This window comes from Bradysia coprophila, unplaced genomic scaffold (genome assembly GCF_014529535.1).
Source record: "Bradysia coprophila strain Holo2 unplaced genomic scaffold, BU_Bcop_v1 contig_235, whole genome shotgun sequence".
Taxonomy (NCBI): Eukaryota; Metazoa; Arthropoda; class Insecta; order Diptera; family Sciaridae; genus Bradysia; species Bradysia coprophila.
The window spans coordinates 3,687,207-3,714,662 of record NW_023503496.1 but is presented as its reverse complement, the minus strand read 5'-3'; the positions used below and the strand labels follow the sequence as shown (position 1 = coordinate 3,714,662).

The 27,456-nt window shown below is 37.5% G+C and overlaps 2 protein-coding genes and 1 long non-coding RNA gene across 6 annotated transcripts in view; 2 read left to right on the top strand and 1 right to left on the bottom strand.

The window, feature by feature from the left end:
* Nucleotides 1–836: 836 nt before the first annotated feature.
* On the top strand, nt 837–5,371 carry LOC119077519. 2 transcript variants are annotated; one of them, XR_005087816.1, is made up of 3 exons: nt 837–964; nt 4,837–5,004; nt 5,078–5,371. It is a non-coding gene; the product is annotated as an uncharacterized LOC119077519 (long non-coding RNA). The 2 variants fall into 2 exon arrangements; XR_005087817.1 differs by lacking the exon at nt 837–964 and adding an exon at nt 4,561–4,677.
* A 1,684-nt stretch (nt 5,372–7,055) lies between these two features.
* On the top strand, nt 7,056–17,222 carry LOC119077489. Of its 2 annotated transcripts, XM_037184704.1 has the most exons (4): nt 7,056–7,189; nt 7,252–8,696; nt 9,643–9,653; nt 17,101–17,222. In XM_037184704.1, exons 1-4 carry the CDS (start codon nt 7,120–7,122, stop codon nt 17,147–17,149), a joined length of 1,575 nt encoding a protein of 524 aa, XP_037040599.1. In that variant the 5' UTR covers nt 7,056–7,119; the 3' UTR covers nt 17,150–17,222. The 2 variants fall into 2 exon arrangements, with proteins under 2 accessions (XP_037040599.1, XP_037040598.1); XM_037184703.1 differs by lacking the exons at nt 9,643–9,653; nt 17,101–17,222 and having other exon boundaries at nt 7,252–8,952.
* The window catches only part of LOC119077492 (UDP-glucosyltransferase 2-like), a 63,758-nt gene continuing 51,080 nt past the window's right edge, over nt 14,779–27,456 (bottom strand). Inside the window, exons 1-6 of one of the 2 annotated variants that reach the window (XM_037184715.1) lie at nt 17,936–18,345; nt 16,115–16,524; nt 15,894–16,010; nt 15,771–15,833; nt 15,267–15,706; nt 14,789–15,148 (exon numbers count right to left, since the gene is read on the bottom strand). In XM_037184715.1, coding sequence (XP_037040610.1) covers nt 14,857–15,148; nt 15,267–15,706; nt 15,771–15,833; nt 15,894–16,010; nt 16,115–16,524; nt 17,936–18,191 — 1,578 coding nt within the window. In that variant the 5' untranslated portion in view covers nt 18,192–18,345 and the 3' untranslated portion in view covers nt 14,789–14,856. Of the gene's footprint in view, nt 15,149–15,266; nt 15,707–15,770; nt 15,834–15,893; nt 16,011–16,114; nt 16,525–17,935; nt 18,346–27,456 lie in introns of those variants that run through there. The other variant, XM_037184714.1, reaches the window with a different exon arrangement.

The following is a 27,456-nucleotide window of genomic DNA, read 5'->3' as shown; positions in this document are numbered from 1 at the left end:
CGAGGCTATAAGTCTAACAAGAGAGAGACTGAAATCATCCAACGAACAAAACAATAGCTTTTCCATTTCCCATGGTTCACGTTTTGTGACCATACTGTATCAAGGGTATCAGACGATCCTGAAACAGCGTCTCTAGTTCTAGAATGTTCACTAAACGTAAACCTGTACCGCGCTTCCCAAAAATGTCAATTTAAAAAATGTTTCATTCATCCGATTAAAAACGAGAATCGTTGACTAGTAGCTGACCTGTTAAAAAAAATTGATTCTCAGCCTGACCTCAGCTGACGGCGTCGAAAGTAGTGCTTGAAATATGAAAAGTACGGTTTTCGACGCATGTAAATAACTTTTTTTTTGTACAAATGGTTATTCGCCCTGTCCACTCATTGAAATTTTATATAAAACAACAAAAGAAAGATTTTCAATCAAAACCACAAAGCATTAATGGTCGGATGATTATGATGTCATATCCATTCATATAACGTAAAAATATCGGTAAGAACGCATTCATTGACGAGCTCTAAATTGTGCCTATCTTTCATGCTAATATCAATGACTGATAAAAAATGTTCGAAGATAATGTTCTTTGTAAATACATATTTTATTGGTTCATCCATTATTGCATCACCTATAGACAAATTGTCGCCGTGTTAATGAGATGGTAGTATTTTGGTTCTCAAAATTCCTCCATCCAACATGGTCTACCATCTTCCCAGTTCTAGAGTTTTGAGGTTTCTTAGGATATCGTTTGAACCTACGGGATTGTTAAGATGACTCTCAATAATCCTGAATATCCAGATGATGTACCATAATGGTTAAATTTTAGGATCTTACGAAATTGCATGTCCAAAATTAATAGTAAAATATAAATTAAGAAGAAAAACTTTGAGTTTTAAACTTAAACCACTTGCGGTTCGTGAGATTTTTTTTTTTTGTATTTCGACATTTTGTGAAAAGTGATTTTCAGGTAAGTGAAATTGATAAGCCCAATTATTTGATTATCGTTTGGTTTAAGTGACTAATATGAATACGCAGTATGTTTTGTGTGTTTAGCCGAAAACCAAATCACAAAAAACATGAAAATCCCATGAGGGGAAAATGAACTCAAAAATTACATGTCTTGGACGATTGATTTTTCTTTTTGGAAATTTTACAGTTGTAGCCCGAACAAAGTGAATGTCCAAGACGTTCCAATAAAACTTTTCTTGTAAAAAGTGAGATATTCCTCATACGAAATGCAACAGGAAGTGATAGGATCTATTACCTTTTACAAGGTTTCTAGAAGAATTTTCTCCTTAAGAAGTTGGGAGATACTCTACCGCTATATGTGTATTTAATTTGATAAGAACCGTTTAATTCAAGTTCATTGCAGTAACATTCACCTTGAAAGACGCGAATGTATGCAAAAGAGTTAGATAGAGCGCGTAAATTATGATAAAATGATCAATCCACGCCATTAGTCGTATAAATTTATATGTCAGAGAGAGCTTTTTTCTCCTTTGTTACGATCTGTCAGTTTTTCTATTTTGCGATTTAGTATGGAAATGAAAACTAAAACTGAGATATCTTTGCTGTTTTAAGTGGTTTTTCATATTTTTTTGGACCAAAATGTTTTAAAGTGTGTTTGGAATCGATTAACATTAACAAAATAATAAAATAGAAAAAAATATTTTCAGACAATCTGTTAATGCCAATCGATTCCAAACACATTTTAAAATATTTTGGTCCATAAAAATATGGAAAACCACTTAAAACAGAAATTATATCTCAATTTTAGTTTTCATTTCCATACTAAATCGCAAAATAGAAAAACTGACAGATCGTAACAAAGGAGAAAAAAGCTCTCTCTGACATATAAATTTATACGACGTGGATTTGTCCCCTCATTTAATTACACTCCAGGACAACCATAAAAGTGATGCAATTTGCTTCAGTTCGGTCTAGTGATACAAACAAATATCCTTGTAACGTTTTTGTAAAATCGTTTATACCGTTTTACCATTAATACGCGCATGCGTGTAAGGCCGAAAACACACGAGCAATTTTGCGTTGATCGGATCTACAAAAAAAATTTTGAATCGTTTATTGCCCTTGATACAGAGCATACGGCATTTTTTACGTTGCGATTTGACAACGGACTATATACAACACTAAGGCTTACCCACAGCGCGAGGCTATAAGTCTAACAAGAGAGAGACTGAAATCATCCAACGAACAAAACAATAGCTTTTCCATTTCCCATGGTTCACGTTTTGTGACCATACTGTATCAAGGGTATCAGACGATCCTGAAACAGCGTCTCTAGTTCTAGAATGTTCACTAAACGTAAACCTGTACCGCGCTTCCCAAAAATGTCAATTTAAAAAATGTTTCATTCATCCGATTAAAAACGAGAATCGTTGACTAGTAGCTGACCTGTTAAAAAAAATTGATTCTCAGCCTGACCTCAGCTGACGGCGTCGAAAGTAGTGCTTGAAATATGAAAAGTACGGTTTTCGACGCATGTAAATAACTTTTTTTTTGTACAAATGGTTATTCGCCCTGTCCACTCATTGAAATTTTATATAAAACAACAAAAGAAAGATTTTCAATCAAAACCACAAAGCATTAATGGTCGGATGATTATGATGTCATATCCATTCATATAACGTAAAAATATCGGTAAGAACGCATTCATTGACGAGCTCTAAATTGTGCCTATCTTTCATGCTAATATCAATGACTGATAAAAAATGTTCGAAGATAATGTTCTTTGTAAATACATATTTTATTGGTTCATCCATTATTGCATCACCTATAGACAAATTGTCGCCGTGTTAATGAGATGGTAGTATTTTGGTTCTCAAAATTCCTCCATCCAACATGGTCTACCATCTTCCCAGTTCTAGAGTTTTGAGGTTTCTTAGGATATCGTTTGAACCTACGGGATTGTTAAGATGACTCTCAATAATCCTGAATATCCAGATGATGTACCATAATGGTTAAATTTTAGGATCTTACCAGCTCTATAATCCAAAAAGTCCAGAAGAAAACCAGAAAAACTTGAAAAATCCTTCAAATTACTCAAATTCTAGAACTGATAGCATGGTATACCATGTAAAGTGGTAGAATTTTAGGAACTAACATAATATAACCTCAACAATCCCAAAAGTCCAGAAGGGAACCCAATAAAATCTCAGATATCCTTGATAATACTTACGTTCTAGAGCTGGGAACATATTGTGCATGTGCAGTGACATAATTTTAGGAACTGACCCACTACCACCTCAACAGTTCAATAAATCCTGAAGAGAATCCAAAAAAAACCCAGAGATCCTTCAAAATCCTTAAATTCTAGAACAGGGAGCATGTTTCCGTGAAAATATGAAACTCGGTTACGCCTTGAGTTACTAAAATTTACAGAAAATACAACTTTAGGTCGATTGTCATGGAAATACGTGTGATTATTTACTCTAAAGAAATAATAATTTCGATGTATTTTTACATGAAGAGCATGTGGTGACTTCATTGTTACGGACATAGCTCCGGAACGAGCTGCCCGATTTCAATAAATAAAAAACGAAAACGTAGCTCTTTAAATTCTCTATAAACCTTTTGAAGAAAATTTTTACGAATTTACTGTCTTTCTATCAGTTTCAGAGATTTTCCTTTGAGAAAAAAATAATTTTCGACTTTGACCAATTTTTTTCGCCATTTTGGATTCAAATGTCAAAAAATAAATTTCACCAAAAAAAAAGACTTTTCTTTATAACTTATCCTTTGGAAGTGGATTGATATCTCTTCTCGCTTACGAATGAAAAATCATAGAAAAAAAAGGGACATAACGGCCGCTCACCAGAGAACCATTGAGCTGCCGTCTTGGCCCCACATCAATTTAGAATCAGGAATCGATACGGAACAACCTACAATCATCGTTATAACGATTTTCAAAGATGCACGATTTTTTGCCTATGCAGGTCCACTAATGGCTCATTTTTGGTCAAATGGAGAAAAATGTAGATCTGGTTGTGTTATGAAAATCAGCTATCCCGAAAGTGACCAAATTTATCCAACATACACCGAAAGTGACCAAATTTTTCTAATTGCCAACCATGTAAACCATAATATTCAAAAACTTTGAATTTTTAAACTACCAAATTACAACCAACTTCACAACAATCATCACTACACTGTCATCACAAAATGGCTGTGCAATTTCTATATGAGAGAAATTATTCCGAAAACTATTAATGGCCTGACTAAGGTTCATGCAAGGTTTCATGAAGATTGGCTGCGGATTTTCCGAGTTCGACCATCGATAGATAGATAGACAGAAACAGTTGAAAGATTTTGATTGTTTGGAGAATGCCATTTTTCACACCACATCTGATGATTTTACATACAAAAAAATTCACCGCATCATCTGAAGTGCGTTGCAGTTGTTGAATTTTTGTATGAATTCCGCCATGTTATCAACAAGGGTGATAGCTCATTATCATTATTTATTATCATTATTTGTATTTGAAGTGAGAATATTTTAAAAATAATTTGGTTGCTATGTTGGACATTTTGGCGAGAGTCGCATTCTCGCCTTAACATAGTTGCAGCGTCTCAAAATATTTTCTTCATTCTTTTTTTGGGGGTTCGCTCCGGACATTAAAGAAAAGAGGTGCGGTTTGGCAAAACGGAGTGGTTTTTTTTGTAAGTGGAAATCAAGCCTTATATTGTTATCTGGGTGGAAGGTTGTAAATAAATGTACTTTCGATGACCTTCTTGTTACTTCTGTATTTGTTTCTGTTTGCGTGAATAGATTGATAAAAGCAAAGTTGATAAAAAAAAATCTTTTTTCTTTTCTCACAGAATTTAGTTGATAATGGCTTCGACCTCTGATGTCCCCGTAGACTTCCAAAAAGTTGGATTGTTTCGTGCACTCGTGTCATATGCATGGGTTCCATTTCAGTTTTTCTCAGGTCTCATCATTAACGCAATCATGCAATTTTGGCCGGACGTGTTACCATTCGTAAAAGGGTACAGTACAACAGTAGTCTGTCAATCAATCCAAATTTATTGAAATCATTGCGAAAAAAAAATCAATTTTCAGACTAATATCATCTGAAAACACAATTTTCCGTAACTATGGATCTTCCAGAAAAATAGGAAAGGCGAGGAAAATCAATTCAACGACAAAGTTCCGATCAGGCGTTGATCTGCCGAATCTCCCGGATCTTCCTGATTTCGAGAAAACATCGGGCATTCTATTCAGCAATTTGGGAGACGCGCAAATCATCGATACTTGTGAAGACATGACCCTTACAACCACATTTGAATAAAGAGACGGTTATCAGGCGATTGTACACGATTAAGGAAATAAATGTTGACTAGGAAAAAAATTGACCATCGAAATCATCGTTGATTTAATGACATTCAGTGGTGTTCTCAGTTCCCACTATGATGTATCTACTTCAGATTATCGATACATGAGACCATGGAGTTATGGAGTTAAACGGCACAGTGGTTGCGCCTGCAACATGTGCCGTTATATAGTACACGCCTCCCCTACCCAGCTATGGAAAGAACCGAGATGGACGTGGAGTGGACATGTTTATTCAAAATTCATTCAACGCCACCGTGTCTCACAACAGATGGCCAGACTTTCTATTGCATTTTTTGCTTTTAACGAAGGGATGAGATCGCGTTTGTATCGAACTTTCGTGCCACAGCACATCTGATTCTGTTATATATAGCGTTACCTCCACACTATAGTTACCTTGGCACTTACGGCGTGAATTGGGTGAGTTCGTTTGTACTGTTGAACCATAGCACTGAACCAAGCACTAAAAAAGATTTTTTAACGAAAAACGGCCCCTCTTCTCATATATAACATCGTACCAACTTAACAAACTCAATATATATGAGCCAAAGTATATAAACACTGAAGGTAATGCAAATCCGCAGTTACACACGGATCCAAACTTTCAGGTGAATTTTAGCTCCATCATGTTACACACGTATTGAATTCGTTTGCGTCAAGTAGCATCTAGTGGTGAATTTGGAACGATTCAGCGGCGTTATGTTGCACACATATAAAATTCGTTTTCGTCAAGTTGTATTTAGTGGTGAATTGGAAGTATTTAGGGCCGTCATGTTGCACAAGTCTAAGTTAGACAACATACGAAAATGAATTCACCTGAAAGTTTGGATCCGTAATTTCTGTGATCCGTTGAGGGTCTGCATTACCTTCAGTGTTTATATACTTTGATATGAGCAACGCACTGTCTAGCACCGAAGCTGACAGTGCTTTCATATGAGAAATGTTGACTACTGTAACGATGAGGCCCTGGTTTAAAATTCTGTGCTTGTGCTTGGTCCAGTGCAATGGTTGAACGCTGCCTTTATTTCATTAACTTTGTCGTCAACAAATTGCACGCAGAATGGCAGTTGGAAATTCATTTCATCTAAATCGGCGAATTGAATTGAAAGCAACATTCATCGAGTACTATCGTTACGCCCGCGATGAGTTCGCCTTTCGGTACCTTTGGTAAATTTATTGATTTTGCTCCATCCAATGAAATTAGAGAAGTCTAAATGTGAACCTGAACTCAAATGCATAGGAAAGATTTGACCAAAAAAATGTGTTTTACCAAAGCACCTAGCAGGGTAATAGAAAAAAATAAAGTAGTACTTTAATCGAAGTATGCGAACATTTCCATACCTTTTTTTTCATAATGTCATTGCAAAATTACCATTAAGGCTGCTAATGGTATTATTGGTATCAAAAAACTACTCTATTTGACGTGTAAAAACCTCTATTACCCTGCTAGGTGCTTTGGTTTTACAGCAGCTGGCTTACTTTTTCGAAATCAGCATGCGCAAACTAACATAAAATAAAGAATTTTCCAAAAATCACTGCACCCTAAACGTAGCTATAATTCCAAGTGCGCTGCCTTTCAAGGCAGTATTTAAAATTCATTTTTCTGACGTACTCATTAGAGTAAATACAAAGCGAAGTATTGTTTTTCATTGAATCGAAACATTTGTCCAAACATTTCCATTTTGAGACTGATCATACTGAAACACAGCGAATAGAATTAATTTCTTTTTATTCGCAACGTTACTGTGATAAAAGCAATCTGATTTCTTCCAATGTTGTTTGCGCTTCAATTGGCTCTACCTTTTCTTTGTACGACGGTTTGGCTTGCCCGTGATACTTTAGGTGATTTTTTGAAAATTTTACCATTCCCACTGCTACATTACCTTAGCATGTCAACGTTACAGCTGGTCTACCTCCACCACCGAATTTCCCGTCTCACATTCCGTTGCGAAACGGCGACTATGAAAATTGGTCGAATGAATTGTCCGTGCCAAATCTATGGTTCGCCACACCATCGAATGGGAAAGACGTGCAATTACTAGCCAATTGGGCATTCTTGAACAACTACACAGTGCGAGCCAGTGGCCAGATGCACAATTGGCCTCCGATGACTGTAACGGCAATGAATAAAGTCGCTAAAAATGTCGTACTTGTCGATACTACGAAAAAATTGACCGCGATGCAACTGACTCCGTCGCCGTATCCAAACACTTCAGCCGTAAGAGTTGGCTGTGGAGTGACCATACACAATTTGTTAACCTTCTTAGAAGCCAATGGGCTAGGAGTGGCTGCTTCACCATCAATAGGTGACATTACCATTGGTGGCGTCTTAGCCATCGGTGGTCATGGTACATCGGTTTTAGCGGTCGGAGAAGAGGCGGTACCTGGATTTTCTTACGGATCAATCTCGAATCTGGTAATTTCTCTAACGGCCGTTGTCTGGGATGCAACGACAAAATCATATGTTTTGAAGACGTTCAAACGATCTGAAGCAGACACCAAAGCTTTCCTTGTCAACTTAGGCCGCACAATTATCACCGAAGTGGTTCTGATAGTTGGACCCAATTACAATTTACGTTGTGAAAGTCGTGCCGATATTCTGAGTGACGAACTGTTCGCTGATCCTGCAAATGTTCACGCGAATTCGAGAACATTTTCGCGTTTCCTTGACGAAACGGGACGAATCGAAACGATTCAATTTCCATTCTCGAACACGCCATGGCTGAAAAAGTGGAGTGTATGCACGAATAGACCAGCCAATCTGTTAGCGAGGCGAGTTAGTAGTCCATACAATTACGTGTTGACGAATATTTTCCCTGAATTTCTGTCGATGGTCGTGGGTAATGTAACGAATGGACTGGGTTTGATTAATCCCATTTTGGGACCGGCACAGAGTCTTGTGTCGACAGTGGGAAATCTGGCATTTTTGTCGTTTGATATTTGGGGACCGTCGAAGAATCTGTTGTTGTACGTAAAATCGTCGACACTTCGACAAACCGCATCTGGTGTTGTCGTAATCACGAAACAAGCAAATGTTCAAAGTGTCGTGAGCCAGGCAACGGCATTCTACAAGCAACTCCTACGTGAATATTCCGCACGGGGCGTTTACCCGATAAATGGAGTCATCGAAATTAGAGCGACGGCTCTCGATCATCACTACACAGTTGTACCAGATGGTGAAGCGCCATTATTGTCTCCAGTTTTTCCAGTAAAAGATCGACCGGATTTGGATACTGCACTCTGGATCGCAGTTCTTTCATTCGATAAGGCACCTCATCAGGCCGGAGCTTTTCAAAAAATTGAACGATTTTTCCATGATGTCGTCGAAGGTGACGATGCGGTAGTCAGAGTTGAATGGTCTAAAGGCTATGGTTACTCGAAAAACGGACCGTGGACTGATTCTGAAATAGTCGGAGGTTTGGTACAGTCCAAATTTGGCGTTGATGAGTGGAATTTGGCTGTGTCGACACTTGATAGGTACGATCCTCACCGCATATTCTCGAACGCCTATTTAGATAAGCTTGTTGTGAAGCGTTAAAAGTTTTAGAATGAAAATGTTAACATGTTTCAGATGGCAAGCATATGACCAGTATTATAAATCGGGTCTATTACTTCCATCGATCAAAGCATTTTTAATCTGTTGATTTCAAATCTTGTACTTCAATTTTTTAACACGCATTTTACTGTATATAAAGGACTACGTTACGCAAAGGTTGTCATTATTTTTGTCGTCGTTATCGATAACAGATGAATATAGCCAGCCGTATGTTAATCAATAGTCGATGTTTCCAGCGGTGTCTGCCGAAATGTTTTAGTATTTGTCAATGGGGTGACGGGTATTATCGCCCAGGGAATTATCGCCCAGACAGATTTTTTCAAAAATTAATTGGTATTATCACCCGGGGAATTATCGCCCAGGAACTATCACCCAGCTCGATGGGAATTATCACCCGGGGAATTTTCGCCCAGGAATTATCACCCAGCTCGATAGGAATTATCACCCAAGGAACTATCACCCAGGAATTATCACCCAGACTAACTGGGAACTTTCATCCGGGGAATTATCGCCCAGGAATTATCACCCAGCTATCTGGTAATTATTCCCCAGCTAGTTAAAGCTGAGGAATTACGGCCCAGTAAATTTAGAATTATCACCCAGCTATTTGAAATTGGGGAATTATTGCCCAGTGAATTTGGAATTATCACCCAGCTATCTGAGATTGAGGAATTATCGCCCAGAAATTTGTGTTCAAAGTATTACCGAGTCAGCAGTAACTTTTCAACTATGTTAAAAGATTTATCACATTTTCGATATACACAATACACATCTTTTACTCCTATTAATTTGGTAAAACATTATCTATAGTAGAGAAAGATAACTTCCTCAGTGTGTAAACTTTAATGCGAATTTACGTCTGATCTAATCAATTGTGCACCTTCTTGTGTTAATCTCATTCGACCTAATCGATTGTGCATCGTCTTAGGGGAATGCACATTTGATTCAATCGATTCACCTAAGACGATGCACAATCGATTAAATGAAACATTTAGGTTAACTAATTGTGCATCAACTTAGAAGCACCTACAATTAGTCTAGCAAATTGTGCATCATCTTAAATGGATGCACATTAAGTTCAACTAATTGTGCATCAACTTAGAAGCATCTACAATTAGTCTAACTAATTGTGCATCAACTTAGAGGCATCTACAATTAGTCCAGCAAATTGTGCATCATCTTAAATGGATGCACATTTAGTCTAACTAATTGTGCATCAACTTAGAAGCATCTACAATTAGTCTAACTAATTGTGCATCAACTTAGAAGTATCGTAAAAAGATGAATTCTGTAGGGACGAACTACGCTCCTTTTCGTTGCATTTCGTAAAAGGATGAATTCCCTAACATGTAAACTGCAGTGCTTGTAGATGCCTCTAAGTTGATGCACAATTAGTTAGACTAAATGTGCATCCGTTTAAGATGATGCACAATTTGCTAAGATTGATTGTAGATGCCTCTAAGTAGATGCACAATTAGTTAGACTAAATGTGCATCCGTTTAAGATGATACACAATTTGCTAGACTAATTGTAGATGCCTCTAAGTTGATGCACAATTAGTTAGACTAAATGTGCATCCGTTTAAGATGGTGCACAATTTGCTAGACTAATTGTAGATGCCTCTAAGATGATGCACAATTTGCTAGACTAATTGTAGATGACTCTATGTTGATGCACAATTAGTTAACCTAAATGTTTCATTCAATCGATTGTGCATCGTCTTAGGTGAATCGATTGAATCAAATGTGTATTCCCCTAAGACGATGCACAGTCGATTAGGTCGAATGAGATTAACACAAGAAGGTGCACAATTGATTAGATCAGACGTAAATTCGCATTAAAGTTTACACACTGAGGAAGTTATCTTTCTCTACTATAGATAATGTTTTACCAAATTAATAGGAGTAAAAGATGTGTATATCGAAAATGTGATAAATCTTTTAACATAGTTGAAAAGTTACTGCTGACTCGGTAATACTTTGAACACAAATTTCTGGGCGATAATTCCTCAATTTCAGTTATCTGGGTGATAATTCCAAGTTCACTTGGCGATAATTCCTCAATCTCAGATAGCTGGGTGATAATTCCAAATTCACTGGGCGATAATTCCTCAATTTCAAATAGCTGGGTGATAATTCTAAATTTACTGGGCCGTAATTCCTCAGCTTTAACTAGCTGGGGAATAATTACCAGATAGCTGGGTGATAATTCCTGGACGATAATTCCCCGGGTGAAAGTTCCCACTTAGTCTGGGTGATAATTCCTGGGTGATAGTTCCCTGGGTGATAATTCCTATCGAGCTGGGTGATAATTCCTGGGCGAAAATTCCCCGGGTGATAATTCCCATCGAGCTGGGTGATAGTTCCTGGGCGATAATTCCCCGGGTGATAATACCAATTAATTTTTGAAAAAATCTGTCTGGGCGATAATTCCCTGGGCGATAATTCTGGTCGCCGTCAATGGAGGTGAAACTATGAAAGAGGATTGTGGCTGTAATATTGATTAAATAGATGCGGAACGACCTCTGCGCTCTCTTTAAGCATCTTTGTGACTACAATGCAGTCTCTAAAATGAAATACGAGGGACGCTCCGAAAGTTTCTGGACTCGGATATTTCTGAACTAACTTTCATTCAGAAGTTAAAATATTCTTAAAATTTAAAGGTAAATTGACTTTTGAAAATTCAAGATCGGAGAATATTTTGAAAAAATGATGTCGGCATTTGTTTGAAATAAATTCTTCCGCGGTTTAACTGTTGCATATTTCGGAAATAATTTCGTTCAAATTAATTTTATTTTTCAATATTTTTGTAAGTAATACTCAAAGTTGGGTCCATTCCGATGACAATGCAATACTCCTATGATAAAACAAAAAACTCTGCTGATGGGGATTTTGCTCCCCTATAGCCACCTCAAACAGATTTTTTCATCTTCACACAGTTTTTTCTTAACTAATAACTCAGCAATCTAATGACCAAAAAACCATCAAAAACATTTTCAGGGTGAGGGTCGTTGCCGCAAAATGTGGTCTTTCAAGACATTCACTTATATCTGTAAGAAGTCATTTTTCTATAAACGTGAAATTTTGAAGATGATCAATCTTGGAAGGATACATTTAACCAAACTAATCATTTTAGGAAAAAAAATGATCATATCGTCACTAATGCGATCTCAAGTTCAGTCTTCCGAACTTAGCGTTTCCCTTATGTGAACTTCATGTGTCCCACACATCTAACCCACAAAACTATGTCTCATGAAAAAAATCGAACCATGACTTAACCCTAGGCTTTAATTTTCCTGACAAATAAGTTGAGTTTCGCCCTGAAATTTGTGAAAATAAGAACTTATTTCTTAGAGCCACCATTGAGGTTATGTTTTACATGAATTTAAAATTTCTATTTTTTTTTCTGGACATAATTGAGCGATTTAATTACAATTTTTTATGGACATCTCTTGAACGCTGTTCCATCGATTCAATTTCATTTTTTGTCATTCAAAACATTTGTGAAATCTACTAAAAGTGGTGAAAAATGTTGAAAATGCAGTGTTTAATCCGGAGGTCCTTCGTTGGGTGGGCTTACAACTTATTTAGGTTACTGCGATGTGATTTATATTAGAAAATCCTCTAGTTTAAGAACAAAATCGTTTCGAAAGATTAACTTCATCAGAAATATCCGAGTCCAGAAACTTTCGGAGCGTCCCTTGTAGCACAACTTCGAGAGAGAATTATTTTGTTCTGTGGCAGGAATGCATTTTTGAACAACCGTTACCCGAGATCATCCTACCTCCTACCGCCGACAAAGTATATGGAGGGTCAACCTAATAATTCCCAATTTTTAAATAAACTCAACTCAATTTAAGTTTGCAATTGGTTATGCTCAAAACAAACGAGGCATTGAAAACGTGTTTTGGTCCTATTTTTCATGACGAAATTTTCGAAACTGTCAAATGAAGTTATTAGAACGTTTTCTATTCAAAATCGCGACTGCTGCATCTGTCAATGAAAACTAGGACCAAAACACGTTTTCAATAGGTTTTTTCCAAGGCCATATGAATTGTCAAATTTCATTCACAGAACCATAACCTCAATAATATCTCTGTGTAAATCACGTAAGCGACGTTGCTATGGATGAAATTGTCGTTGTTCGGGTTGTCAAAGTTCGTGTTTACAGTTACTTGGAACAAACCTATGCCTCGTTTGTTTTGAGCATTAGCATTAGCATTAGCATTCTACAGTTTTAATTCACGCCGTAAGTGCGCCTTAAATTCAAACATAATCATATAAACGCAGAAATAAATCCATAACGCAGACTTTAAAATCTCAATTCCAACGATACCAACCAAAAAAAAACTAAAATGTCACTCATTTGTTTGTTGACTTTTCCAATTTTCAAAAATCATAAAATATAATTCTGCTGGATGAGTAGCAATCCGATTCCCTACTATGAAAAGAAAGAGCTAGAACCAAGCCGAGATCATTCGGAACCAGAAAAAAAGCGAGTGAAACTTGAATATTCAGAATTTGTACTTAATCAGTCTGAATGGTACGACTTCGGGCCCGAGCCCGAGGTGCAAAACAATGAATTAGAAAGCAATCTCGATCAGTCTCAATCTGGCTGGTATGACTTTGGACCGGACGAACTAGATTTGCTGGAACCATTAATGAAAAACAATGACTTCTTGATTCCCATTGAGCAAAGCGATATTGTTAATTTCGAACTAGATCCGGGACCCTCTGACCATAATCAGAGCATGCAAGAAACTGAAGACTTTCCATCGTAATATCTACTTCAACTTTTACCTTTTACCTTTTCATTGTTTATTCCTATGCATCCTAGGCCCAAAATGCGTGAAGAAATTCAAGAATTGAAAGCTCAAACTTTTCCTCTAATTATTTTGAGATTTCCATCGAATGCAACCTCTTTCACATTTTTCGATTTGAAAGAATTTTCTCCTCTCTTAAAAAGATTGTGATTATTGTTAAAATAAAATATTATCGATGAAAGGGATATTAATGAGTCCATTATTTCCAATATCATTTGATCAATACATTCCAAATTGAATGTAAACAATGGATCACGTCAACGAAAGAATTTGGAATTTATTTTTTTTCACATTGGCAGTCATGAAATTTTCCTGAACGTTAAATCGCCCCCGATCCGTTGCAAAATTTCAAATATTGAGCGGACTGACGGCGTGAATTGACGCCGTAAGTGCAGTCGATATTCAAAATGAAATGTTCGTAAAACTTTCTAACGCAGCGTTATTTTCATAGAAGGAAGCGTTGAAATGTATTTTTCGGTTCACTTTTTCATCGAATCGTTCACTTGAAATTCAAATTTTAGGCACACTTACGGCGTGAATTATTCCACACCGTTCTACATGTTGTCAACAAAAGAAGCGTAAAGAGTGTCGTTTCTCTCACACGTACGTATGTAATTGAAGAAACGTAAAGACAAACGCTACTTTCAGTGGTGAAATAAGTGTGGAACAAATAAAACGAAAGAAACAAACGAAACCCACCAAAATTGTATTCTTATGATGAGATCAGTTTACGTCAACTTCAGCTATTAGTGAAACTCCCCTTATTGTAAACACCTTGTTGTACCTTAAAGGGTAAATGTGACGTATATCTTCACTGATTAAATATCTGATCAATCGTTCCCTTAAAATTCAAATTCTAAAGCGCACTAACAGTAAGAATTGGTAACGCTGACGCATTCTGCGTCTGAAGCAGGGTTACGTCGCGCTATACAAAAATTTGAGTCTCGTTCACTTTACCATTTTTATTTACAAAATTTACGTAAAAGATGAGGTCTGGCATCATGTATCTTCTTAGTATAGGGTGAGAGTTAATTTAGGATTCGTATCTTATTGTCAAAAAATCATTTTATTACAAAAACTAAATAGTCATCCATAGGCGTCCACTCCACATACAATTTTCAGCTCTTCCCTTTAATTATTTTTCTTTTTGTTCGCCTTCTTCTTTTCCACTGTCGACCGGCGACAGCATAACTTACGACAAGCCCATTTAAGAGCATAACAGAAAATGACGACTGAAGCGGCAATTAACGCAAATGCGTCCAAATTGTGATACTGAATGTAGTTGAGATCCAAACCAGCCGACCGCAGATGTGGAGCACCCTTGTGTCGAATTACATACTCTGACCAATAGACCATTGTTTCGGTGGGAGTCATCGGTTGATCACGATATCGTTCCGAGATGACTTTCGCGTTTTGCAAGTACCTGCAAATTTTGACAACTTGATTGATAATCCAGGGAAATGATAACTCGGTGGCTCGAAAGGTAACAATGTTAAAAGAACCTTGCTATCATTTCTCTGTCGTCATTCACTCAAAATTACCGTTTCTCGTTCAAAATTTCATTCAGCGCCCATTCCACCGATTCCATCGTAATATTGTCATAGTCCAACGGTATTGCCCAGCCGGCCTGCGATGCTCGTTTGATATTCAAATGTTGATCGCCGAAGAATGGTATGCCGACAATGGGTACGCCGTGATAAATTGCTTCTGTTGAGCCGAGAAGACCGCCGTGAGAAATAAATGCCTTCAAATTGGGATGGCCGAGTATGTCACTTTGCGGCAACCAACTGCCGGTGTAGACATTTTTCGGCATTGGTAATGTGTCGTCTTCGAACTTCCAAACGATTTTTTGTTTCAATTTGGCGAAATTGTTGATGAATGCGTCTCGCTTCTCGACGGGGAATTGAGAACTTTGCAGGAAAGAACCGAGCGAAAAGTAGATGGCTCCATCTGTAGCTGAGTCGAGGAAACTCTGTATATCCTAGAGAAGACGCAAAGGTTTGTTTCTTCGTAAAATTACTTTTCTGTTAGACATGGAGCCTTACTTGAGGCAGTGGTTTGATTTTTCGGTTCACATGCATTCCACCGACTTCAATTGTGTTAGGGCCCTGCAACGAGCTTCTTTAATTTAGTCTGCTCATTTATCGGAAATAAATTGATTTTGTTACATAGGGCAATGGTCTGGCTATGCTGAAATGAGAATTGACGAAAGTCAGCGACACAGTTTTCCTGGCCTCGTCATAGCTTATCTTAGCATCGGGAAATGAATGATCGTAGACTGCTCGCTACAAGAATGAGAAAAGGGAAAAAAATATTTGTTTTTGTGAACCTAAGGGTATAGGTACTGATGCGACACTGCCACCACAACAATCTATAAAACCCGACTCACCTGACGATAGGAAAAAAATTCCAAAACCAGAGACTCGTACACATACATCAATGTGTTCGATATTCTGTCCCAAACGTTCATCTTATCCGGATAGTTTCTCATCGGATGCGAAACATACGACAACGGAGACGGATTACCAATCAAATCGTTTGTCCATCTAGACGTGCCGAATGTTGAAAATGCAATGACAGGGGCATCGAATTGTTGACCTAGTCCCACGACAACATCGGTACCGAATATTTCCACAATGACCAGATCATACTTTCGACCGTACAATGCCCGAACGTTCGGATGGTTTAACGTAAAATTGCAATGGTCCGTCGACCAATTTAGAATGAACGGTAACATTACAACGAGCGGCATTTTCCTAATTGAGTCCATACCTTGACTTGCCATTCCTTTGTGCATTTCTTTAGGGAGAAAATTAAGAAGAATGTTCACGGTGACTGAGTCGTTACTTTTGCAACGTCTTGGGACCAACAGATATGTTTGTCGTACCAACGCACTCCAAAACAGGCACAAGAACAATGATTCTGAATAAGGGGCCTACACGACGCAGTTTGATATTTGCGGACCATCGAATAATTGTTGGAGTTCACTTGATAATAACTGTGTTGTGTTCTGTGATTGAACGTTGTGAGCCGAATGAATTGTAAGATCGAGTAAGCTTAGTTAAGAAAAGAGTTGTCTCAAGTCACTTACAAATAAACACCCGAAAGGGAAACACGGAATTTTATTTGTAGTCCGGATATTAGTTGATATCCGTTAGTCGCAGTCAATTCCTGCTCTGCTAACAGGTTATGGGCCCAGAATAATATTTGAGCAATGGCGGATATTCTCCCACTTAATTGAAATACCACTAGACTTTGTCAATTAGCCATTGCGGTTTCGCTATCGAATTGTATTTGATAGCGTATGATTTCACTATCGATCGATTATTGATCGATTTTTCCATGATGTCGAAGGTGACGATGCGGTATAGTCAGAAATTTAGTTTTTTATGTTGGTATAATACCACTGCGGGGACCAGAATAAGAGGCTTTTTGACTGTTAAAAAGTCTGTTCTTGGGCCTGTTCTTGGAGTGCGTTGGTCGTACTCAAGGCTCGGAGGGCTTTCCCACACTTTATACCACTACTTGTGTACTAGACCTGTGTTGCCTAATTTAATTATATTTTATGTCGGTGTGGACCATAGCCTATGGTCATGAGAATGAGATCAAACAAAGCTCAACGCTTTTAAAACCTATTCAATATTTAGGAAGAACGCCTGAACATTCTGAAACGATCGGTCTAAACCAATGGCAGAGTAAAGTAAACCAGGCAAGACGGGATTAAGGTTCCTCCTTTGAATGTATTTTCGTCCTCTGCTCCTGTCTGGTCTACTTTACTCTATACAGAGCATTTACACAGCTCTCTCCAATGATTCATTCTGTTTTCTTGTTTATAAACATCAATTCTCTTCGTGTTTCGTTTTAGTTTTCGAGCGCCGGTGTTGCGCAAGAATTATTAAGCAAAAAATGTTTTTTCTTTCCATTTGAATTTTGCTGAGTAATGGACTTAAAAATCGTGGGCTCAGCAACATGTTTTTTATCTCTGTTTTCAAACGTGTTCTTTTTCGCGCATATCTACGTTTTAAAATCTGTTCCGTCGTAATAGGTAAATGACACTCAAAAGTTACGCTATATCGAAATATCTCAACTGATAAACGTACGAGTGTATTTACCATTGAACCAGTCAGCATAGACAACGAACGAACGTTGAGTTATTTATGTCCCCAACGTTGAATGTTCTTCAAAAAATAATTTTCGTCTAATTAATTACCTTCAGCCTTCTCAATTGCGCCAGTAAGTTGAACTGGTTCGATATTCCGATACTTCGGTTTGTAATCATAGGGTGAAATCAACGTCACATTATGACCGGCCTGGGCTAGACCAATTGAAATAGCCTCTCCTACATTAAAGTGTGATTTACTGACTGCAGGTGCAAGCACTAAAATGTCATACGAAGTGATGAGTGGAAAAACACTCAATAACAGCAACACTTTCAATTTCAACCAGCAACGGTTGTAATTGCCCATTTTATTGAGCGGAACCGAAAATTAATTAACTAAAAAATAATTGGAGATCAACTTTAATGTAATATCGAATCGAGCAATGAACACAGACTGGAGAGTTAACCCAGCTGATGTGTGAATATATATATTTCGAACTGGTCATAGTTTTGTAGTTCGGTGTCGATTCTCTTTCAGTGATGTCACCGTCTAGAATCTGCGATTTATTTTACGTTCATTTAGCTAGGTTTTGGTAATAAAATCACGCACACATATACACCTTGCATAACAATAACTTTGATGTTTTTCTTCTATGAATTGAGTGTGGATTTATTTATCGCTCATTGTTGTCTTAAAGAAAGCTTTTAGTTTATGTCTGGAGAGAGAAATAGATAGAGAGAGACTTGATTTTGATACATTCCGTTTTAATTGTAAATTTGGTTTCACAATAAAAAACGATGGAGATCGTTTGATCGTTAACATCACAATGTATAATTACTCGTGGAACTTTCAACGTACTGTCGATGTAGATGTGCGTCGATGTGCGTCACCTCTAGCGATATCACTTATTTTAGATATAATCAACACATATAGACTGTAGACTGCGTCCAACTTTGCTCTGAAAGAGTTTTTGCGGGGATATCAATCGTTTTAGAAGCTAAGTCTGAAAGTAGGTTTTGACCCTGCTTGCGGTCCAAAAAGATTTTGGTTAAAAAAATTGTTGATGAAAAAAATTGGCACGGAAAAAAAGTCCATATAGCTATTAACTAACCATATAGCTATATAATAACTATATATACATTCATATAGCTATATATGAACTATATATAGATCCATATAGCTATATAAGAACTATATATAGGTCATATAGCGATATAAGAACTATATATATGTCAATATAGCTATGTACTAACAATATATAGAACCATATAGCTATATACAGGTTCATATAGCTATATAGTAACTGTATATAGGTTCATATAGCTATATACTGACTATACATAGCTATATACTAACTAAATATAGCTATATCCTACATATATTTATACGTCAATTGAAGAATGTGGATTTGAATTGTTCACGATCAAGAAAAAATCGATATTACATTAGGTACTCTCACCCATAATTTTAATAAACGTCAATATGCTTATATAATACATGTGTATATGTCAATATAGGTATATACTAACTATATATAGGTATATGTACTAACTATACAAATGGTCGTTATATAAACCCCAAAAGTGAACAAATTTTGACGGCTGCCCAACCTATACCCTAAAAGTGACCATATTTTTCCAGCTGCCCAACATACACCGAAAGTGACCAAATTTTTCCAGCTGCCCAACATACACCGAAAGTGACCAAATTTTTCCAGCTGCCCAACATACCCCAAAGTAGCCAAATTTTTCTAATTTGCACCCATGTAAACCGTAATATTCAAAAACTTAAAATTTTGCTACCAAATTACAACACATCATCACAACATTTCCATCACAAAATGGCTGTACATTTTTATATGAGAGAAATTGTTCTGAAAATTAATTAATTACACAAAATTCTGATTTTTCCTGGGATAATGATGAATGAAACTTAAGTTCTAATGGCCTGACTAAGGTCCCTGCAAAGTTTCATAGAGATTGGCTGACTACGTTCCGAGATAGCCTATCGATAGATAGATAGATAGATAGATAGATAGATAGATAGAAACATACAGAGTAAGTTGAAAGGTTTTGATTGTTTGGAAAAAGTCAATTTGGTGTATGAAAAGTGACCAATTTCAAAATTCAAATTTTTTTTTTGTTAAAAAATTATTTGGCAGATGAAAAATAAGCCAGCTCGTTTGAACTAATTGGGTGTAAAATTTAATTTTTGCGAAACGAAGCTGAAAGCGTCAACTCTAGCGATATCATTCATTTTAGAAATTGTATTTCAAAGACTGCGTCACACTTTTCTCGTAGAGATTTTGTTGGGATATGTATTTGTTAATATTTTGGTTTTTTTATTTTGGCACGTAAATAATTGAACAACTAATGACGTCACAGGTGTTTTACCATAGTATGAGTGTATGTATTACATATAAACGATCGCACTAGTCTGACGTCAGACTTTCCACTTAAAATTTTTTTCCTAATTAATTTAAAAAAAAAAAACGAATGGATATTTTGATAATGTGTAATGGTAAATGTTGTTTAGTTTTACATCAAATTTCATTCAAAAGTGATTTCATGATTTTGCAGGTAGCCTATTCATCAACTTTTATTCAAATTTGAAATAGTCGCGCTAATGTCAATTTTTTTTTATTCTGATCCACCCGAAAAGTAATATTTCGATGCACCCTTATGCCCAAAAAAATATTTCGCCCAATGTCCAAAATGTCCCCACACACTCACGCATTTAAAAATATGTATTTGTGTTACGGGTACGTATGCCTAAAATTGAAATACTGTCTTCCAAGTGGCCAACATTTACTTAATGGAATGTCGCATCCATCAGAACACACCATCAGCGCTCCATAGCAATACAGTCGTATTCAAATTTCAAATATTCGAGCTGCATTTCAACAGATACAAAACAGTCAAAACAGTTTGTGACGCAAATTTTTTTTTGTAGAATTTTTTCGGTAAAATTTTCGCTTTTCTTTTTGCGAGTCGAAGTGCAAGCGTCAACCCCACCGATATCAGTTCTTTTGTAAGTCAATAAAAGAATTTGCGTCACACCTTCACTGTAAGTGATTTTGGGTGATCGAAAGTGCGCAATAACAATCGTAGGTTATGATAGGTAATTAGAAGTGAGTGGCATCGTTTTTAGTGCTCGTATTGAATCCTATTCATTATAAATATGAATTTTAGAATTTGGTCAATTTGGAAAAGTTGAAATATTCGCCTATATGGTTTCCTCGTTCCTGGCGCTGGTCGCTTTCTTCTTTTTAGGAAGTGGGAACTGCGTCAAGAACTCTGCTAACGCTAACTGTTCATGATGGTTATGCATGCACCAGTGTATCAATGCTCGAATGCAGTGTACAGTGTGAGTGTATTTATGCGTGCATATAAATTTGAATTGTAATTCATATGAAGTGTGTTTGTGTGATTTATGAATTTGCATATAAATTCATACGAAGCGCACAGTGGTGTATATATTAAATTCAACAAAATGTCGAAAAATTCAATCTAGTAGGGGGCATTTCGTTTCTAGCCATCCCCGAGGGTTTTTTAGCGCTACTAGGTTGGCAGCGGGCTGTATGTACTACACGAAACTCGGGACGGACGACTAATCTTATGAACCAATAATCCGGGCGGGTTGAGACAGGCCTACCAGTCAATAAAAAGCGACCAAAAATGACCAATCGTTTGCAGAAGACATACGTTAGCCGACATTTTATTAAAGATCAATAAAAAACAATTCTCTTTTTCTGCCACTTTTATTCAACTTCTGAAGCATGGGAGTATATTTAAGTCAAGGTTGACAGAGAGGGAATGGGTATGACAAAACATTGAAAAGAGGCGGTCAAAGGTTAGAGTGGGCTAACCATCTTCAGTCGTTTCCCCTATAACCGTTACACGATACAGCCTCAAACTTTCCGCTTGAACTAGTGTCTGAAAGTTTGTTCAATCAATTTCGTGACACCTTACGATGGAAATACGGAAAAATTCTCGGAAGGCTGCTTCGAAGAAACATCCCTTAGACGCAGGCAGCAGAACGGAGTCAATCGAAATCAAGTTAAACAAAATCAAAATAAAATTAAAAAATAAAACAGAAATCAACCCGAAAAACCGAAAAAACACTCAACCACTTGACCATAAAAACTTTTTCGAAATGAAGGAAGACCTTCGAAAAAATCAAAACTCTTGAACATCCTCAATCATTTACCTTATAAGCACTCTGCGCGCCAAGCCTAAAGTTTCCATCACCGCTCGCCATTCGACTTTTCGTACCTGTCAACGGAAACACTTTGGCTTGAAGTGCGTTGATTCAATAGTTCACAAACACAAAATGTAAAAAAACATGTTGTCGGTTGCGGAATTTTTCAGGGAACGTCATTATTTATCCTGCTCGGCTTTGCCAACCAACCAACCGCCATGGCGAAAAATTTCTAGTACCGGTTTTTCTAGTAAATAAAATGCTAAATCATACTCGGCGTGTGAGATCAACTAAAAATAAATGAAAAAAAAATGTTTTCCTAATTTTGGCAGCTGTTTCAATTTTTCAAGAACCAACCATGGAATGCCCCATATATACAGATCATCTACACGTTACGGTACTTTCAAACGTAACCTAACTTTAGTTCCTATAGGTTAGGTACTACATCACTTTACGGTCGATGGTACTATGCTAGTGATGGTAAAGTACTTTACAATTCAAAGCATAATGTAACGGAAGGTGGTATCATTATATAGCAAACACAACCTATTGGGTGCATATGTAATAAGAGTGCATGTTACCGGTAAATATGTTTTCGAGCATTTATAGCTCGAGTGTTATGTAACACAAAACGAGTGTCACAAGTGGCGGATTTCTTCCTATTTACCATTCATTTTTTAACCATTTTCCTGGCAATATTTTCCTCAACATCTGCCACTTGTGACGCAAATTTCTTTTTGTAAAATTTTCTTTCAAAATTTTTTTGTTGGTAGAACTTTTTTCATACAGGCGCAGAATGCGTCTTCCTCAGCGATATCAGTTATTTTGTAAGTAGACACAAAGACTTGCGTCACTTTCATCCTTTAGGTTTTTGACAGATAATAATGACGTCACGCATATCCAACATTATGACAGAATTAATGTTCGGTATAATATCCTGAAAAATAGGATTTAACATACTCGCCAATGCAATAATACAAATCATGGCGGTACGTTAGTGAAGGGCCGTGACGCAAGTCCGTTCACACTAAAAAAACAAAAAAAATCCTACCCCAAAGTATATTATTCGTATTCTGGGCGTCCATATGAGCTCAACGAGCTATCACACGCCACATAAGATTTGGCCGAGATATTAAATTTAAAAATTTATATGAACCAGAAGCAACGAATTTCATACGTTTTGAAATAGATGAATTTTACCAACCTTTGTTACTCTGTGAGTTTGTCTATAGGTACCATGCCATGGAAAAACATCCTTGGATTAGTTTCACTGCAGCGACCGGAAGCGACTTTTGTGAAAGTCTACTCAAAATTAACGAAATTTCACCTCTTTTTCCGCTGTTTTTAAGCTTTTCGGGCAGATTGTAATTTTTTATCGTGAAGTGAAGAGATTTAAAATAGAGCGCCTCGATATATCTACGACGCTTACACACGCCACACCCCTCCATTTGTTGATTCTCACACGCGCCGATTCAGACTACTTTCAATTGTAACTTTTTGCATTTTGCTAATGTAGCTAATGAAACTGCGGTGTCCATTCCAGTTTTCGTTTTTACATATTGGTGGTTGCCTCTGACAAGGTGAATCTGCAAATCACTCTCGCTATCAAATTGCAGCAAGCACAAAGGCTCCGAGCAAGTAAAGCTGATTTGAGCTTTTCTGCTGTCGTAAGTCATGGGTGTGTCTTGCTCATCAGAACTTTAGTAACGTCTTGAAGGTCATGAAATCGATCGTCGACAACAAATTAAATTTCACCAAATGTAGTACTACGTTTTACTCACATCACTTCAACGAATCGAATGAGCTAGCAAAGCTAGTAAGCGTCTTAATTCTGAGACTGACCCCATTGAGAGATCTAGATTAGAGATGGTTTTTTTGTCGTTAAGTAAAGAATTTCGCACTGTGCGTGATTTGGCTTTTAGCAGGTATCTGACAAAGACTGAGAAAATGCTGACATCGGATCCGTCAAGGTTTTGGTCGTTTGTGAAGTCGCACAAGAAAACTGTAGGCTATCCTTCAACGATGCGCAAAAGAGATAAAAAATCTTCCAGTCCTATTGAATCCTGTAGTTTATTCGCCGAGTTCTTTCAAAGTGTCTATGTTACTGATAACGAGAGTGAATCAGACCTGTCCCGTAAGTTTTACCACATTGATCAACTTGTTGATGTTGGATCGATTTCTTTTACTATTGAAAATGTTGTGAGCCATTTACGTGGTATTGACACCAGTAAGGGCGAAGGGCCTGACAAAATCTCACCCGTTCTTTTGAAGAACTGCGCTGATAGTCTGTCTTATCCACTTCTCCGCATTTTTAACTCATCACTCTCAACTGGTAAGTTTCCTACGAGATGGAAATCGTCGTATATTACACCGATTTATAAGAGTGGATCTAGGAGTGACGTAGAAAATTACAGAGGTGTTGCTATTCTGCCAACTATTGGAAAATTGTCGAAGCCGTCGTAACTAAAATCTTAACCGAGAAATTTAATCACGTGATTTCGAAATCTCAGCATGGCTTTATGAAACGAAGGTCTACAGCGACGAATTTAGTGGAGTTTGTAAGTCATGCGACTAAAGTCATGGAGTCTAAACATCAGCTAGATGTCATTTACACTGATTTCCAAAAAGCTTTTGACCGAGTTAAGCATTTAATTCTTTTATTCAAATTGAAGAAGTTTGGAGTTCATTCTGAGTTGTTGGCGTGGATTGCGTCTTATCTAAGCGGACGTACACAGTTCGTAAAGTTGTCTGGGTGGTCATCTATGACTTTTAATGTGACGTCTGGCGTTCGTCAAGGTAACCATCTTGGCCCTCTTCTGTTCATATTGTTCATGAACGATGTCACGAAAGTTTTTTCTTCCTCTACTCATCTGTTGTACGCAGACGATTTGAAGATCTTCAAAGTGATCAAAACTGTACTTGATGCTACTGCTCTTCAGAGAGATTTGAACAGGTTCTTACGGTGGTGCGAAGTCAACCAGCTTTATTTAAACGTAAGAAAATGCAATGTGATGTCTTTCACTCGCAAAAGGTCAAAGATTGAATTCAACTACTCTATCAACGATACTGTGGTGACTCGCTTGAAACTGGTGAAAGACTTAGGAGTTCTCATGGATGAAAAACTGACCTTTGGTAAACACGTCGAATACGTAATCGCTAAGTCTTATTCGATGCTCGGTTTTGTCATCAGGACTTGTAAGGAGTTTAAGAATGTCAAAACCTTGAAGAGTTTATATTTCGCACATGTGCGTTCGTATCTGGAATATGCTTCGGTCGTTTGGCACCCGTATCAAGAAACTTTCATTGACAACGTAGGCGCTGTGAAAATGGCTGGACGTGAAAATTTTTGCTCGTCGAATTTTTCTAAATTTTTTAAGTTATTTCTTGGTTTTTGTGGTTTGTTTTATTTCAAAGTTGTTTACGGTTGTTTACGGTTGTGTCCGATTGTTTTCGCGAGCGATTGCTGTTTCCCAAATGAAATTTACGACGGACGGAGACGTAGGCTCATGGGCGGTGAAACGGGACGGTTACCAGCATTTTCTGCTCAACAAGCTGTTCAATGGAATTCATGAATTTGAGGGAAATGGCAAGAAATAGGGGCCGAATACCAATGCGGAAACTAACACGAGGGATATCGAAATGAACTGTATCCAGGTGAAACAGTAAAACTCAATGATGAACGCAGGCTCTGATTCTGGTATCAATATGTTGCAAATACGGTTTGTACCGCATATATGATACTGAACTGATACGATCGGGACCCAGTGCAGCACGGTTCGGAGAAAACTCTGACTCCAGTTGAAGCAGATACGGTTTGTATATGGTAACGGTTTCGGTACGTATGCGATGTAACTTGATGTGTGAGTTGTTGATGCTTTCCAATTGCCATTCTTTGAATGCATCGTTTCTCACAATTTTTCTTTGTCATTTCTTATAAGCATTTACGCTTTTAGTTTGGATGTGCTGTTTTGCCAGCTTTGTCAATCAGATCCTTCACGGATAATCCGGTACGATTAGGAGCCTTAGTCTTTTTTATGCTGTGCATTCGTGAGCAAGTGCAAACAGTTTGCAATTATTTGTGATTTGTCTAGAGTTTTTTCTTTCCGTAATGTTGCGCGCTTCGAGTTTCAGTCTGTTTTGTTTTAGTTGTTGTCGACGTCTGTCAAGTCAACGAAAGTTGAAAAAACTTGCTAACCGCTGACTCGTTGTGTGACCCTGATCAGTGGAATGTGCAGACTGATGCACTGAAAGTTACGCAAAAGAGTGGAAGTGTTACGTAAAAGGGTGAATCTTCTGTTGAGTCCACGTGTGCCTTGGAAGTGGCAAATAGCGAAGAATTTTGCTTCGAAATTTTTAATGATTGTTTTAGCGGGCCTTAGTCGACCACTTGGTTGAAATCCCTGTGTCGTTTCTTGTGTGAGATTTTTGCTTTGGGTTGACTTTCCTGAGGTATCTAGTTCGCTAGGACTAAGTAGAAATTCTCTAGGGTCGGGCCTTTGCGTTATGTTTCTTAAAAGAAGGAAATCTCTAGAGCCGATTTCTCTAGGACCGAAAGCGTCTTTGCGTTACCTTTCGTAGAAGGAGAAATTCTCTGGGACCGAAAAGAACGCCGGTTGACAGTAACCGACTTTCGTCCGCTTTTCTATACAGGATTACGTTAGTTGTCTTAGTCTTCGCTTTCATCCTTCAACTCTTGACTCGTCAACCGCTTTCTAAACCTTCGTTCACTCAGTGGAAGATATGAAGGTATATGCATCTAATTTAATATTATCTCCATCGTATGTACCTTGACCTAATGACTTCCTGGTGGACTCTGTTTCGATGGGCGCGAAGAACAAAAGAGTGATTATGAAATGTGGAATTAGGCCACTTAATGAAACAATATTATCTAAAGACTGAACGGAACAAACGGAATGGACAATGGTGAGATTAGTGAGAGTCTCCATAAGACAGGTAATTGTAAAGTTATAACAGGTGAGATTCGAACAACTAATTCGTTATCAGGTAATTGATTTCTCCTTGTGGCATTATATTGTGTCACATTGTATTGTATTATACCTCAATATTTTTCGAGCAATGAAAGAGCTCAGGTAGTCGGTTCATCTCCCCACTGCCGTGTAGTTAGTCCGATCACTTTGTCGAGCGACGGTGATTGTTGTTAGATTAAGTTTCAACATACCTCGAGTAGCGATCCAGCGCTGTTCACGGTAAACGTGATTTGTTTAATATACAATGCACGCTTACTATGAACCGGAGAGTAAAAAGGGGGATCCAAGTGGATAAGTCCCACTATCAGCGGTTCAACGTTCAAACTCTACTGGTTATGTGCACAGGCACCAGCTCTTGATATGTCACGGTCACGGTCACGTATCAAGAAACTTTCATTGATAGGATTGAATCGATTCAGAAGAAGTTTTTGATGTTTGCACTC

Coding starts and splice junctions, on each gene's coding strand:
- LOC119077489 (XM_037184703.1), top strand. CDS start 7,120: ATGTTGTTTGCGCTTCAATTGGCTCTACCTTTTCTTTGTACGACGGTT. Junction 7,190..7,251: donor GCTTGCCCGTGATACTTTAG/GTGATTTTTTGA, acceptor TCAACGTTACAG/CTGGTCTACCTCCACCACCG.